Source organism: Sciurus vulgaris, assembly GCF_902686455.1.
Source record: "Sciurus vulgaris genome assembly, contig: HiC_scaffold_242_arrow_ctg1, whole genome shotgun sequence".
Classification (NCBI taxonomy): domain Eukaryota; kingdom Metazoa; phylum Chordata; class Mammalia; order Rodentia; family Sciuridae; genus Sciurus; species Sciurus vulgaris.
The window spans coordinates 30,800-45,740 of record NW_027632814.1 but is presented as its reverse complement, the minus strand read 5'-3'; the positions used below and the strand labels follow the sequence as shown (position 1 = coordinate 45,740).

At 47.4% G+C, this 14,941-nt stretch overlaps 1 protein-coding gene and 2 long non-coding RNA genes across 4 annotated transcripts; all 3 read left to right on the top strand.

Annotated features, from left to right (window-relative positions):
- Nucleotides 1–1,362: 1,362 nt before the first annotated feature.
- Nucleotides 1,363–5,293, top strand: LOC306652492. Its single transcript, XR_013761412.1, has 3 exons — nucleotides 1,363–2,155; nucleotides 2,242–3,045; nucleotides 4,596–5,293. It is a non-coding gene; the product is annotated as an uncharacterized lncRNA (long non-coding RNA).
- An 823-nt stretch (nucleotides 5,294–6,116) lies between these two features.
- LOC306652490 (ral guanine nucleotide dissociation stimulator-like) lies at nucleotides 6,117–10,118 on the top strand. 2 transcript variants are annotated; one of them, XR_013761408.1, is made up of 4 exons: nucleotides 6,117–6,494; nucleotides 6,728–6,957; nucleotides 8,018–8,132; nucleotides 9,211–10,118. XR_013761408.1 is itself a non-coding variant. In XM_079125355.1 (4 exons), the coding sequence occupies exons 2-4, from the start codon at nucleotides 6,937–6,939 to the stop codon at nucleotides 10,018–10,020; spliced, it is 306 nt and encodes a 101-aa protein (XP_078981481.1). In that variant the 5' UTR covers nucleotides 6,117–6,494; nucleotides 6,728–6,936; the 3' UTR covers nucleotides 10,021–10,118. The 2 variants fall into 2 exon arrangements, 1 of the variants encoding a protein (XP_078981481.1); XM_079125355.1 differs by having other exon boundaries at nucleotides 9,851–10,118.
- A 187-nt stretch (nucleotides 10,119–10,305) lies between these two features.
- Nucleotides 10,306–13,844, top strand: LOC306652495. The gene is made up of 3 exons (XR_013761414.1): nucleotides 10,306–10,697; nucleotides 11,694–11,808; nucleotides 13,812–13,844. It is a non-coding gene; the product is annotated as an uncharacterized lncRNA (long non-coding RNA).
- The last annotated feature ends 1,097 nt before the right edge of the window (nucleotides 13,845–14,941 follow it).

The window sequence follows — 14,941 nt, the reverse complement described above, 5'->3', positions numbered from 1 at the left end:
CCATAGCAGGTTGGGGTGGGCCACAAGCACCCTGGGATCCATGTTCAAATCACATCAGGACAATCAAGAAACTGAGGAAGCAGAGAGGGAGGATTGATCAAGGCAGATGGCTCAGGAGGTCAGAGTATATAGTGGAATGAAGAGTTCTGGCAGGGGTGGTTTTGAGGCTTAGAAATGGTGTGCTACTGGAGGCTGGGGTGTCTCCATGCTTCCCAAAGCCTTCACAGGTGGAAGATGCCCCAGAGTGTTCATAAATAGGTAGAGTGGGAGGTCCATCGGTCACCATTTTCCTGTTGAAGTATGATGCTCCCTTTGTGTTTAGGAGCATTCTAAGGGAAAGCCTCACTTCTGTTTAAAAAAAAATAAAAAAATTTGTGGGGAGAAAAAAGATGCATGGGCCTGTGACCCAAGGACATACATGTTCCCAGAATTTTCTGGTGGCCATAGTTGTCCATTCATCCATCCATCCATCACCCACTAATGTGCTTTGGTCTTTCAAGAGTACTCTCCTTTTCCTGGGTTTCCTGAAGAGAAATCATCCTTGGGTCTCGGTGGAATAGGGACATGTGTTCAGCAGAGGGTGTTGGTACACTGAATGTCTCAGAGGCAGTCCTTTTTGGAGCTCAATGGTCCTCATTTTGGAATGGGCTAGGGTACTATCCATGGTTAGGGTGAGGACACCCTGGGACCTGCAGAGGGAAAGAGGGACATTGGAGACTGATATTGTCCCTGGATTTGAGAGGACTTAATTTTGGGCCTGGGAACCTGAAACCTCATTACCTTAGGGCACACACACTCAGGTCAAGGTTTTGAGAGCAGTGTCCTTTCTGGGGTACAGGGCTGGTTTTAGCACCAGGAATTTCACTGCTCTCCATTGTAGTGGGGCAATTGGACCCAGGAAAGAGAGCCTGTGGTCTTGCTTTGTCCACAGCAACCCATGTCATGGGTCCTCCAATCACTAGCATTTCTGGATAAAAGAAGCCACTCAGACAGGGTTTTCCAATGAATTCTCTTGTGTTCACTCATTACTGTGATCTGGCAGTTACCCATCCAAGGGTCCTGTCAGCATGGACATGACTCAGTCACCACCATGAGTTCTACCATACGGTGGCTGCAGATATGCAACATCTGAAAGCAAATGCACATGAAAGAAAAGAGCAACAGCCAAGGCCAAAATAGGATCAGGTGTGACAAGGAAAGCAGGAGTCACTGGGGTGTGGGGGATGGGCTCAGTGGGGTGGCATTGCCTCTGGAACCAGAATGACACAAGGGGTCAGCCCTGTTCATTGTGGGAGCAGTGTGTTGGGGAAGAAATTGGAAAACAGGATTGAGTTTGGCCACAGGAGGAGGTTGGATTCATGGCCAATGTGGCTTGGAGGCACAGGCAGACAAGGATAAGCTAGTGCACACCCCAAAGTGTGGAGGCTGCCTTTATGTCCACGGTTCTGAAACACCAGCCCTCTAAGTCATGACTGACAACTACAGGCATTGTTGAGGTCAGTTTCTGTGCACCTGCATCCAAGGTGGCTCAGCTGGACACCTGTTTTCAGGAGGCTGGGACTACAGTCTCCTTTGAGGCTCAGCAGGGAGGATCTGCCTCTGGGCTCATGCCTGTGTTCTTGGGAGGATCCCATTTGGCTGAGCCTTAGTGGTTCTCTGATGGGAGGATGGGACACTGTCATGTCTTTCTCACAGGATGGTGTCGACAGGACAGTTCATGATGCATAAATGTTGATTGCCTGGATCAAGAATGAAAGTGGGACTGGGAAGCAATACTGGAGATAGGGATCCAGACAGAAGCCATAGGCTTCCCAGAACTCCATCCTGGAGATGATATGCCATCACCATTGCCTGCTTCTAGTCCCATGGATCCAGAGACAGAGTCTGATCCACCTCCAGGAGAGGATGTACTGGCTTTGGGCAGCAGGGTGCTGTGGTACCACAGAGTATTTGTGAGGCTCCCATCTCATAGCATGAGAAGAGACACTTGGACAATTTGAAGTCTCATGAGAGGCCTTGTGTGGTCTGTGCCAGAGAGGTCCGCCTCTGAATCTCCATCTGCTCCAGCTTGTCATGGTGCAGAGTGGGAACAGCAGCCAAAAGGGAGTGACCTTGTCCAGAATCCTATGTGGGACACAAGCCTGATTGAGGTGGAGTGCATTCTTTGTCTGTCCCCTTCTTGTGATTGTACTATTTCTGTTTGTGCCTTCATATCCTACGAGTCCTGTCTATTGTTTTCAGAGATAGTACAGGTATTTATGGGCAAATATATCCAATGACAACGTAGAAATCAAAGGCTACATCCAAACCCTGAAATGTTGGAGACACTGTGGAACCCAAGAGAGGCACAAAGTTTGGTCCAGCGTCACAGAGTTGGTGAGAAGGAGAGTCTGCTTGTGAATTAAGATTTGAATCCTCACACTGGATCTCTATTGGGAGACAAGGTGGGCAGGGTCTGGTGGGTGTAGTTGTTGGTGAACATGTGTTCAGTTGTGCACTTGATGTGGGTTGAGATGGAAGCAATCAGCAGCCCTTGAGGTTTTGGGAGTAGTCTTGTGTGAATAAGAGGCTCGGGTAGAGGCAGCACAGGACGTGACATCAGTGCCTTGACAAAAGATCAAATGGAACATGGAACCCTGGTAACCAGGCACCCACTTCACTGAGCAACCCATCCCAGCTCAGTCTGTTGGAGACACTGGAGCGAGAGGGATGTTCTCTTGTTGTTTCAAAAAATGTCCAGCCTCAGGTCCCCAGGAATCTCAGGAGGACCACCATGCTTTTGTGTGGGAAGAGGGGTGAGGTTTTGTCCTAGACGCCAGAGTCTGTGGACACTTTCCCAGAGAAGCTCAACAGCAACACTGAGCAGCACAGGACAGGTGAGCACAGCAGGCCCTCATTTAGGATCCCTCATGAATGGCCCACCACTCACACTCTGGCTGTGTGTGTGTGTGTGCGTGTGTGTGTGTGTGTGTGTGCCAATGAGAACTGTCCCATTCTGCTGTTACTTCATTATATTGGGATAAAGCATTTTTGTGTTTGCTACCAGTTCCATTTTTTTTTTTACAAAATTAATATTTATTCAGTCCTTGGATGTCAGGCAATGTTTTAATCATGTGGTGTGTTTTCCTTTTGCATAGATTCTTTGCAACTCGTGATCTTCCCTCTGTGCTTGTCTGTGTCCTTCATCTTATAAGGACACCTGTCATGTTGGATTAGTGCCCACTCCAGTGATCTAATTTAAACTTTGAAACCTTTCTACAGACCCTCTCACCAATCCCAGTCACATTCTGAGGGATTGGGACTTAGGTCTTCAACATGTGAGCTTCTGTAGGGACACAGTTCAGCCACAGAAACATTCATTTTAAAGTATTGCTGAGCTGATTGGGTCTAAGTTTGCTTAAAAAGAATAATAATGCTGCTTGGTGCAGCTGTTATAAACATACTACTTGGTGATTTCTTTCTTTTAGATACTATAGCCAGGTAGGAGTAGGTCTAGTTTTTTTTTTAAATTTTATTTTATTGTAAACAAATGGGATACATGTTGTTTCTGTTTGTACATGGAGTAACAGCATACCATTTGCCTATTCATACATTTACATAGAGTAATGATGTTTGATTCATTCTATTATTTTTCCTCCCCCCACCCCTCCCGCCTCTATTTTCCCTCTATAAAATTCCTCCTTCCTCCATTCTTGCCCCACTCCCACCCCCCATTATGTGTCATCATCCGCTTATCAGTGAGATCATTCATCTTTTGGACTTTTTAGATTGGCTTATCTCACTTAGCATGATATTCTCCAATTTCATCCATTTGCCTGCAAATGCCATAATTTTATTATTCTTTATGGCTGAGTAATATTCCATTGTATATATATACCACAGTTTCTTTATCCATTCATCAATTGAAGGGCACCTAGGTTGGTTCCATAGTCTGGGTATTTTGAACTGAGCAGCTATGAACATTGATGATTGATGTGGCTGTATCTCTGTAGTATGCTGATTTTAAGACCTTTGGGTATAGGCCGAGGAGTGGGATAGCTGGGTCAAATTGTAGGTCCTTTCCAAGTTTTCTGAGGAATGTCCACACTGCTTTCCAGAGTGGCTGCACTAATTTGCAACCCCACCAGCAATCTATGAGTGTACCTTTTTCCCCACATCCTCTCCAACACCTATTGTTGCTTGTATTCTTGATAATCGCCATTCTAATTGGAGTGAGATGGAATCTTAGTGTAGTTTTGATTTGCATATCTCTTATTACTAAAGATGGTGACCAGAGAGACCCTGCATCTTATAGAAGAAAAAGTAGGTACAAATCTTCAACTTGTTGGCTTAGGATCAGACTTTCTTAACAGGACTCCCATAGCACAAGAAATAAAAGCAAGAATCAATAACTGGGATAGATTCAAACTAAATAGCTTTCTCTCAGCAAAGGAAACTATCAGCAATGTGAAGAGAGAGCCTACAGAGTGGGAGAATATCTTTGCCACTCATACTTCAGATAGAGCGCTAATTTCCAGAATCTATAAAGAACTCAAAAAACTCTACACCAAGAATACAAATAACCCAATCAACAAATGGGCTAAGGAAATGACCAGTTCCATTTTTGATCCCACCATTCTTGTTCCCAACCAGGGTGAAAATGATCTGGTTCCGAACATGCATGAGCCCTGTGGGATAGAGACCCTTGAAGGTAACAGAGAGGCAGAGCTCATGAACCAGCTGGTGCCTGTCTTTTTTGGTAGGAACCCCGACTGGGGCAGCACCTTCAGGTCTATTTCCTCAGGTTTCATCACCAGCCAGCAGGTGCTGGAGCTGCTTTCCCAAGGTAAGACCGTAACTCCGAGACCAAGTGTACCTTCGCCTCATGCTTGGGTCTTGAGGAAGCCATGTATCTATCAGAGAACCAAATGCTTTGTGAGACCTAGGGGGATCAGAGGACCAAGCTCATAGTATACTGTCAGCACCAAGTGGGTTGTGGTGGGGAGTGACCTCGCCTTCTCAGGCAGACGAAAGCACCCTCTCTCACCACCTGGTCCACAGAGGCATGTGAAACAGCCTACACACATTGGGCTCTGCTGTTTGAGGCTGTATACTCAGCTCAATTCCAGGTGGTCTCAGTGAGGCCTGGGGTTTCTTTCTGGTTGCTTGTTCCCTTCCTGCATGGAGAAGCTCTGTGCTAGGGGCCTGACTTTCTTTTGGCCTTGGGGAAAGTGCTTTTGCATTAGAAAGGATGTTCCAGATTCCATAGTGCTGCAGAACTTCTCTTCTTAGTTACAGTCAGACAGGAGTTGGGGGCTGGCAGCTCCTATGCCCAGTGAGATATGTGCAAAGCAGATGTTTGGGCTCACTCTTTCATGAACATACAAAAAGCACCCACTGTGGGAAAGGCATGAGGACAATTCAGTTGAAAATGTGGTAAAAATCTGCTATCTTGTCTCTTTTAATGGTAGAAGTAGGCTTTCTGCATGTGTCACCATTCTTTCCTCCTTGAGACAGGACTGCATCTTGTCCTACCCCAATGAACATAGTAGACCAAGAGACCATGTTCAACACGAGGTGGAATGTGGCCAAAAGTGAGGGCTACTGTTTCCAGAGTAGGAGGCTGCCCAGTTATTGGACTTGGAAAGGCTGAGCAAACCCTGGTTCCTGCAATTTTGTTGGGTGCATGCAGTCAAAGATCTGGGGACTCAACTGTAGGAGGAGGAAGGCAGAGAGCTCTAGGTGGACTCATGGTCACCCAAGGAACTGAGAGGAAACTCTAGCCTCAGAAGAATCTCCTGGGACAATTGTTCCCACCATACCTCATCCCAGTGTGAATTTGCCTCCCTGTCCTCTCCCAGAGCTACAAAGATGTAGTCTTCACTCTTTGAAAAGGACAGATCACTTGATTCTCAGGGGAACTGAATGAGAACTCTCAGAGAATGAGGAAGCAAAGCAGTCCAAGCCAGGGAATGAGGTATCCCTGGAGCCCTGGTAATAATGGACCTAAGGACAGATCCTTCTGGATGTTGCCTGTCAGGTTGGAGAGCATGTAGTGAACAATGAAGAGTGTGTGGCCTCCCCTGAGAATGGGAGAGCTGGTCATGCCATGGTTCTAAACATCTTTGGGTGTGTTTTGTCCAGAGAGTTGTCCTGTCACTGTGTACAGCCACCGTGTCTTGGCTGTGGTGGACTGGCCTGTGCAGAGACAGGAAAGGCAGAGGCTGCCAAGGCCAGTTTTGGTGGTGGGGGCTGTGGGGTGAGAGTGTCCAGGCTTCTGCTGACTGCACACCTGCTTGTTCACAGTGCCGTGCCCATCAATCTGGGTACCTGGATAGAGCAGTACAGCGAGGCTTTCCATCAGCCTCCAGGCCTCATGATTCTCCAGCTGCTGCTGCCTTACCTTCAACTGTACATGGGTGGCTTGAATCTGGAGTGCCAAGCACAACACCTGCTGGCCCAGCTGGAGGATGGCAAGTCCAGCGAGGCAGAGCCTGAGTGCCAGGAGGCCCGGGGTGTGTACATAAGGGTCAAGAGAGGTCAGAGTTTGGTCCCAGAGGGTGGAATGTGTATGGCTGCTGTTGGGCTGTGAACAAGGAGATGTCTTTGTCCACTCAGGCCATGCCCCTGTCTGGGAAAAGGTCCAGCGTGGGCTCAGGTGCTGAGATCTTCATGGAAGACAATGTGGATTGTCTGTTTTTGCAAAGCTCACGGCCATCCTGTCATGTTGGAATCTTTTATCCTCCAGCTACAAGCTCACTTCCAATGCCCACTCCAGGGCTAGAGCCTCATCAAGGAGCTGCTCTGGTGGCCAGTGAAGGAGCAGCACCATCCCCAGAGGCAGAGCTCAAGTCCAGTTCCTCCGAGGTCTCTGCTCCGAGCTCAACAGTACCTCTATAGAACCAGCGAGTAGGAGACAGCTGCTCCATTCATGTCCATCTAGAAAATCAAAGGCGAATGGAGTATAAGAGCATCATGGTGAGCCATTCAGCAGGGGATCCCCTGGGTTCCCTCACTGGGGAAGGCAGAGAACATAGCTTGGACTAGGCCTGCCTTCATGAATTAGAGCTTCTGGAAGGTCAAATAAGATTGAAGAGGATGAAGAAGACAGAGGTCAGTGTTAAGAAGCTGACCTGAGATGAGGGAGAGCAGCAGCATGCCCCAGCTCCAGGTGTGAGTGGGCCTGCAGGGTGTGGGTTTTGCAATATGGAAGGGCAGGGGTAAGTGCTTGCTCAGATGAGGTCAAAGGAACGCATAGGTTGCAGGCTACACTCTCTGCAGCCTGGTGTCTAGAGTGAGTTGAACCCTTGGAGGTTTGTGCAGAGGATGCAGCAGTCATAACTCCTATGTGCTGGAAGGCATATGTGGAATGGAAGGGATCCTCCTTAGCATGATGAGGTTAAGTTATTGCAGGTCACAGACAACTGGGGTTTTTCCAGAAAACATGAGTGTCATACTTTGCAACTAGCAACTCCCTTTGCAGAATTTTTCTGGGTGTGGGGTTTAAGCCCTAACTCTCCATGTGTCCAGTGACAGAGGAGCCCTTTTCAAACATTGCCTCAGTGGGGACCATGCTGCATTACACCACATCGAGGAATGAGGCCATGGAGTCATAAAAGAGTCACAAGCATACTCTAGTTGCTGACTCTGTTTTATATTCTGTCTGTCAGGACTAAGGGGTCTAGGGTTCCTGCCTGGACCACCCACAAAGGGATCATGATTCTCAGAGCAGAGATGGGATACAGGGGCAAACTGGACCATTCCTCCCTTCTTGTTGGGCATGTCTGTAGAAAGGCTGTTAGGTATTTGCACCCTTTTATCAGAAGGACATAGCAGGGACAACCTGACTGTTGTACCAGGATGGCACTAGAAGCACATAGGAAGATCCCACATGAACTCTCAAAGGCCCCAGGTAGCATGATAACACATTGTGCCCTTGTCTTAAGAGCTAAGCTGTCTCCTGAATGACTTTGACCATTGTGCTCTGGGTAGATACTCCAAAACTCATTCTCTGATGAGTTTCTCCAACCCTGATCAGGTAACCTGCCAGGATAGGGCACCCGCGGTCATACGTAGGGCCTTACAAGAACACTTGCTCAATGAGGAGGATCCAGAGGACTTTGAGCTGCTTCAGATTGTGTTGGAGCATAAAAGTAAGTGGGTCCACCTGATGGTGGGGAGAAGTGAATTCCTGTGGGCTCAGGACAACTCACCAGCCAAAGAAAGAGTGCTGTGGCCTGAAAAACAACCAGGGCATGGTGGGTCATTTGTAGAAACAAAGTGCAATGATGGGAGTGTAAACCAGTTCACCCTGGGACTGCTGGGCCTCCCTATCCAGCCTGATCAGGCTTTGTAAATGTCATATCCATGAGGGGCAGAGGAGATAAACAACAACTGGCTGTCTATTTAGGTAGTCTTTCAGGACAGTGACAAGTACTTCAGAAAAGTTCTTGAATGAAGAAATCTTGCTTTAGGCACCTGGCTTCCAATCTTTCCATTAGTGTGAATGGACAACATTTAGGTGTTTTGAGACAGAGGTCATATCTGTCCGAAACATGTGCAGCAATAGAACACTTCACAGATTGGCAAATGGGCACTGGAGAGAGATAGAGGAAGGATGAAGAGCAAGAAGAAGATGAGTAGGTGGACATAAAGGAAAAGGAGTTGAAGGAGGGAAAAATGAAGAAGAACATGAAGAAGGCCACAACCAGAAGAAGAAGAACAAGAACATCATTAAGTAGAAGAAGAACAACAACAAAACAAGATCGAGAAACAGAAAGAGAACAAGAATATAACAAGAAACAGATTGAATATATGAATTGTTCTCCTCTCTGAAGGAGCCTATATTAATGGTATGAACTTTGTATTCATCACTTCTGTACATTACCAAACAAGATCTGTACAATTTTATTTTCCTTTCACCTTCCTGATATCAGTTGCCCAAAAGTAGTTAGTAATCTCATGAAGACTTGTTCTAAGTCATCACAATTGAAAATTTCTCAAGTGTCTTCTTTCATTTTCATTGTAAAATTAACTATTTGGGGGTAAGGGTGTGCTAGGAAGAAGCTATTTTGGTTGTTTGTCAGAGGAGTCCTCCTCGTTTGTGTTAAGTAATGTTTACAAGAGCAAGAGGTGCTGATAGAATAATTGTGTTATTCTTCCCACTTCATGATTTCTCTCTTATAAACATTGTTTTGCATTATTGGGCTCCATGTTTCTCTTTCTCATCAGATGATTTAAATATATTTGTCTAATTGCCTGAGACACTGTGCTCCCATAAATTTAAATTGAGTTTGGTTTGAAAAAACTCTGAATGCAAAGGAGAATGATGAGGAGGAAATGAAGAATCAGCTGATTCAGAAAATAAAAAATAAAAAAAAAATGGTTCCTGAAGGCACAAGTTTCCTGTGGACATCCTCCGTCCATGCCCAACACACCTCCAATTTATACCACCTCCCATTAGTTTCTTCACGTATGACTGGGTTATTCCACTGCAAGGTCAAAGCATCCACCATCATGTGATTTTCTGAACCCCATGTGTGAACACTGTAGCTCCAACACAGGAGCGACTGATTGCAAACCATGATGCAAACTCCAGCATGGTCTCTGTGGTAGGTTCTACCTGAACAGAGAGGTCCTGGGGTCCAGGGTGCTTTCTGTTGGAAGCTGGTAGATTGGTTTAGATCCTGTGCATACTCTTTCCTCAGGGAAACTCCCTGAGGATGCCTTCAGTGGAACATTATCTAGATTGGAAGGCCCTCAGGTCTAGAGCTCAAGCCTGACCTGGCAGATGCTGTCAGTCATGGGGGATGTTCTCTTGTGTACTACTTGAGTGTCACTCACCTTCCAACCTCTGCCCCACCCTCTCCAGTGCTGAGGATTCCTGCTGATGGCAATGTGTTCTATGCCATCAATCCCCACGTGGATTTTGATTTTGTCCTCAGGAAAAGACTCTCCAGGAAGTGGGCCAACAGCAAGACAAAGGAGGTAAACACCCACCTTACTCGCTCTTTACCCCTGGTGCTCCTTCACATCCACTAGGGTGACAAAAAGACTCAGCTCCTGGACATATGTTCTAGAATGCCCATAGAGCACCCTGACAGTTGGGGGTGGCTGTCAGTTTCTGGGCCCTGCTGATGTTTCCATCCCCCACAGTTGTTGGGGTCCACTTCTTCAGTGACTCCCGGGTACCACAAGCTGTGAGCAGCAGCTCTTCGCTGGCAGCCAGACCACTGCCCCAGGCCACTGAAAGCAATGACTCTGGTACCAATAGTGTCACGAACAGCAGTTCCCTACTGCCTCATTACAATGAGCAGGCAGAAGACAGCAACTTCATACAGGTCAACCTGGAGGAGCAGACGAGGAGGGATTCATAGCGCATCCTGGTAAGCCTCCTGGCAGGGCTGTCTCCTGCTTGAGCACAGGTGGGAGTGGTCATCAGTTTCTGGTCTTTGCTGATATTCTATCCCCCATAGTTGTCAGAATCAACTTCTGAGGCCTCAGCCATGGTGCGTAACATCAGCCCAGCCTCCAGTAACATCTCTTCTCAAAAGGCTAGGCCCAAGCCGATGGCCACAAAACACATGAAGAAATCCAGGGCCATTGGATGCTTAATGGGCAGATCCTCAGGGATCCGGTCCAAGAAACAGGTGAAAGACAGCTGCCTCATAAACATCAGACTAGAGCAGCAGAGTGCAAAGGATGGCAAGACTGTCCTGGTAAGCCTGGCAGAAGAGGTGTCCCCTGGTGCTATCCCAGGGCAGGGAACAAACACAAATTCCATGCCATGGGCTACTCTTGTCCTCTTGAATTGGGAGTTTTTCAATGGTCAGGAAAGAGAGATGGGAATAAAGAAGAGAGAGGTCACTGTTAAGGGCTTGACCTGAGTTGAGGGAGAGCATGACCATTTCCACCCCCATTTGTGAGGGAGTCTGTGTGTTGGATGGCAGTGTGCAGACCAGAAGTGCAGGGGCAGGTGTTGGTGGGAGGTGAGAAAAGGACAGCATGCAGGATGCAGGATGCAGGCTGCACTGTGTGGGATGGAGAATGCTGGTGCACATGGAAGAAGAGAGCAACACAAGATTCTTCCTACCCCTTGAACAGGGCACTGAGGGTCTCGCTGTAGAAGCGATATTCATGTGGATTGAGCACACTCCACCTCCTGGGAGGTGCTGTACAAGGGCCCATTCCCATGCCACCCTGGCTGAATGAGGTGTCCTCCTCCATCCCAGGCAGTACTGAGCCTCTGGAGGCCAGAAGCTCTCACGGCTATCATTGGTCTTCCCTCTGAGTGTGCTCTGTGCCCTGGCAATCACAAGCAAATTCTCTTGGGATTCTGCCTGGGCCAACCCCAAATTCACCCTGCATTTTGCAACAGCCCTGGGAGAGAGGAGGTCACTGGTCCATTCCTTCCATCATGGTGGCATGAGAGTGTTTCTCTACCCAGGCTGTGGCGTCCTTTGACCCTGAGTGAAATGTGGCTCCACAAAGGGCAATGGCAGAGCCAGGCCGACCGTAGTAGGAGGATTGGTGTCATAGCCTTGAGGAAGGCCCCAGGTGATTACCAGGAGGCTACCCTCAGGTAGTGGAGTAGTGAGTAATGATGGTTCCCCTGGATTTAGAGCTGTTTCCCCCTGAATGTCCCTGACACTGTTCTTGGTTAGCCACCACCCCAAGGCCCATTTCCTCAAGGCCTAACTCCCAAGTTGATGCAGGCGACATGCAATGACAGGGCTCCAGCTGACATTCACAGGGCCCTGGAATATCACTTGCTGATGGAGGAGGAGCCAGAAGACTATGAGCTGGGACAAATCATCTCCCAACAGCACAGTAAGTGGGACAATCCGATGGTGGGGAGCCATGTTGAGGAAGTGCACTCAGGTCAACTAGTAGCCCAAAAGAGTAGAATCTGACCCAGAAGAACACTCCAACAGGGACTGGTGGGCCTGGTGCACAAAGAAAACCACACTGGCATTGCTGGAAAGACCTCTAGGTTCTCTGATGAGCCCCAGGGGCTAGTGTACCTCCCCACCAGGTGTCCAACCCTGGACAGCAACAGGCATTCAATGCTGACATCAGTGAGGAGCGAGGAAGAAAGCATTCTTGCAGGGGTCATGTGGCCCCAGGGCTCACTGAGAGGAGTGTTTGCAGAGGAAGATGGGAACACAGGGGCTAAGGATGCAGTTGTTGGTGCATTTGTAGACTGAAGCAGTACTATTGAAAGCCTTCTCCATGACCAGAAATCCACTCCCTGTGCAGAGCATTGTCAGTATTCTAGCAAGCAAGAACAGGACTAAATCTGAAAAAAGAACAGACTGGGAGGCAGCCTCAACAGTCTGACACTGCACAAATGACCAAGCCTTCTGTGCCTGAGTCCAATTGCCTAGATGGAATCAGTAGAGCCAGGTTATTTTCCCTCACTAAATCAGATGAGGTTTCCTAGGCATGTATGCCACAAAGCTGACCTGTAATTAATGCCATTGTTGTTTTCTTTTCTGTGAGCCAAAACCCTGCAGCAGCCATGATCCCCTTTCTGTCTACACTGAAAACCGCATCAAAAACCAGCCTATGAAACATTCTCTCATATCCTAATCCACGAATTCTGTTAAGTGAGTAGAGTTCATGGAATAGAAGGCTAAAGCCTTAGGCTGGGAAATTCATAGCACAGGTACACCCATCCAAACCCAAATAGTGAACAGACCCTTTTTAGAGGAGGGCAGCAGGAGACAGGTATTCAGACCAGGGACTTGCTGGCCATCTGAAACCCACTGGGGGTTGTTGCATCACTGGACCATAGCAAAACATGGGAGTGAAGCAGTCCCTTTCCTGGTCTTTGGAATGATTGATCTCAGTAAGGCAGCATTTGGGGTGTGGCCTCCCTTGTAGGATGCCTGGTCCATGTGGAGCTGGCTAGCAACAATGACAGAACATGGCTAACACGAGGTGTCTCAGTTGGTCATACTTTCCTCCCTGTCAAATACTTGGGGAAAATAAGGGGACTCCTGTTTTGGCTCTGGGTTTCATAGCATTCCATTTGGTTCTGAACTGAGACTGTGCATTATGCCAGAGGGTGTAGCACCTGCAAGCTATGGAGCACTTGCCAACCAGGTGATAGAATGGGATATAAGGAGACTGAGAGAGGGAAGGTGAGAAAGATGGGAAGAAGAGGAGGACTACTACTAGGAGGATGAGGATTAAGAGGAGTCCCCAGGGCTGGGGATATAGCTCAGTTGGTAGAGTGCTTGCCTCCCAAGCACAAGGCCCTGTGTTCAATCTCTGGTACCGCAAAAAAAAAAAAAAAAAAAAAAGGGGGGGGGGAACCCCCAGCAAAAATATATGTGTGCTGAGGGCCTCTTCCTCTTCAGGTCTTCCTCCATCTATGCCCAACCTTCTTCCATTTTCTCCCACTGCTTAGTGTTCTCTTCATCTTGACTGAATATTTCATGATCACTTCAGAGCACTCATCATGGAGTGCTTGCCTCCAAACCCACCAGTAAACCTTCCTGAACTGGGGGTGAAACCTTGAGCACATGAGTCATCTGTGTAAGATTTCAGATGTAATCCCTAGGGGTATGCTTTGGCACAGTCAAGAGGAACTCTGATCTTCTGGTGCCCAAAGCCTTTGGAGGCAACAGGCATTAGTCCTGGTGAAGTCCTAGACCTAGTTTTTCTTCCAGGACAGTTGAGGTTGTGTCTGGTTGTATTGGAGCTGATCTGGATAGCTCTCAGGTCTGTGGCTCAGGCCTTTCCTGGCAGAGGCTGTCAGATGTTGGGGTGTCCTGCTCTGCACGTCTCGAGTGCCACCTATCCAACCTGTACCCCTCTCTCCCCAGAAATGAAGATTCCAAAGAATGCAAAAGTCTTTTGCTGGAGTCCAGCCCTAGCAGGAGTCCATAGGTTCTACTCAGGTAAATGGGGCACAGGGAGACAGCGTCAGCAATGGATGGAGAATGAAAGACACAGACTCTAGTTCTGGTGCAATCAATCCCACTTTATTCTGGGGAAGTCTGGGTTTATGTACATTTTTCTTCAGGCTATAATGGCAGTTTTGTGGTTAATATTAAAGAAGCTTCCAAAGCATAGGCAGAAAACAGCAACCTTACAGATTATCCTTACCTAATCACAATTGTTTTAAGAATATCTAACTATGTCAGTGAGCTAATACAATGTTAATTTCCTTAATATCTAAACTCTATGTGACCTAAGACTATTCTTATTATTCTCGCGGTTAAAGCGATAGACACGTAATCTCATGTGACCATCTCTACCAGGTCCATCTGGTTAATATCTAAATTGCTGAGTTAAGGGCTACAGGAGGGCAGCAGTCCCAATGGTTATTGTGTACCAAAGTTTATTATAGGAGTGACATATTCTTTGTAGGAAGGAAGGAATGTTGTGAAACCTTATTATCTTACCTCACCACCACACATAAACAAAACCATCATTAGAATTTAACCAGCCTGTTGGAGACATAGGCAGATCTAGATCTATTTTCTCCAGAGGCTTTCAGGGACTCATTGCATGGTTGCAAAATTATTTTTGACTTTGTTAGTGGTAAAGACCCATTGTTTTTCAGATTGTAGGTAATATTTTCTGGAATTTTTGTTGTATTCCCGTCATCCCCTTAAGCAATCCGTTCAGACTGAAATGAGTAACATATTATCAGAAAAACACAGCAGAAAAAACACCATGTTCCGGAGCAAAACATCTGGCAATTCCTTTTAGGATGAGACTTTGCAAACATCCTCCAGAGGATCTTTGTCAAGAACTGGATGGAATTCCAGACACCCCCACAGTCTTTTATGCGATGAATCCCCATGTCAGGAGAGACTTTGTCCTGAGGAAGAGGACCTACTCTCAGGAGGAAAATGATGACTGGATCCCTCCCCAACCTCCTTCTTATGAGGCAACTCAGGTGCGAGGTCACCACCAGAACCCGTGGACAAGAATCTGTTCCTGTCTC

Bases quoted from the DNA above. Each gene is read 5' to 3' on its own strand.
- LOC306652490 (XM_079125355.1), top strand. From the start codon at position 6,937: ATGGAGTATAAGAGCATCATG. The intron at 6,958-8,017 runs GTGAGCCATTCA...AACCCTGATCAG, and splicing joins TGGAGTATAAGAGCATCATG to GTAACCTGCCAGGATAGGGC. The intron at 8,133-9,850 runs GTAAGTGGGTCC...CACCCTCTCCAG, and splicing joins GATTGTGTTGGAGCATAAAA to TGCTGAGGATTCCTGCTGAT.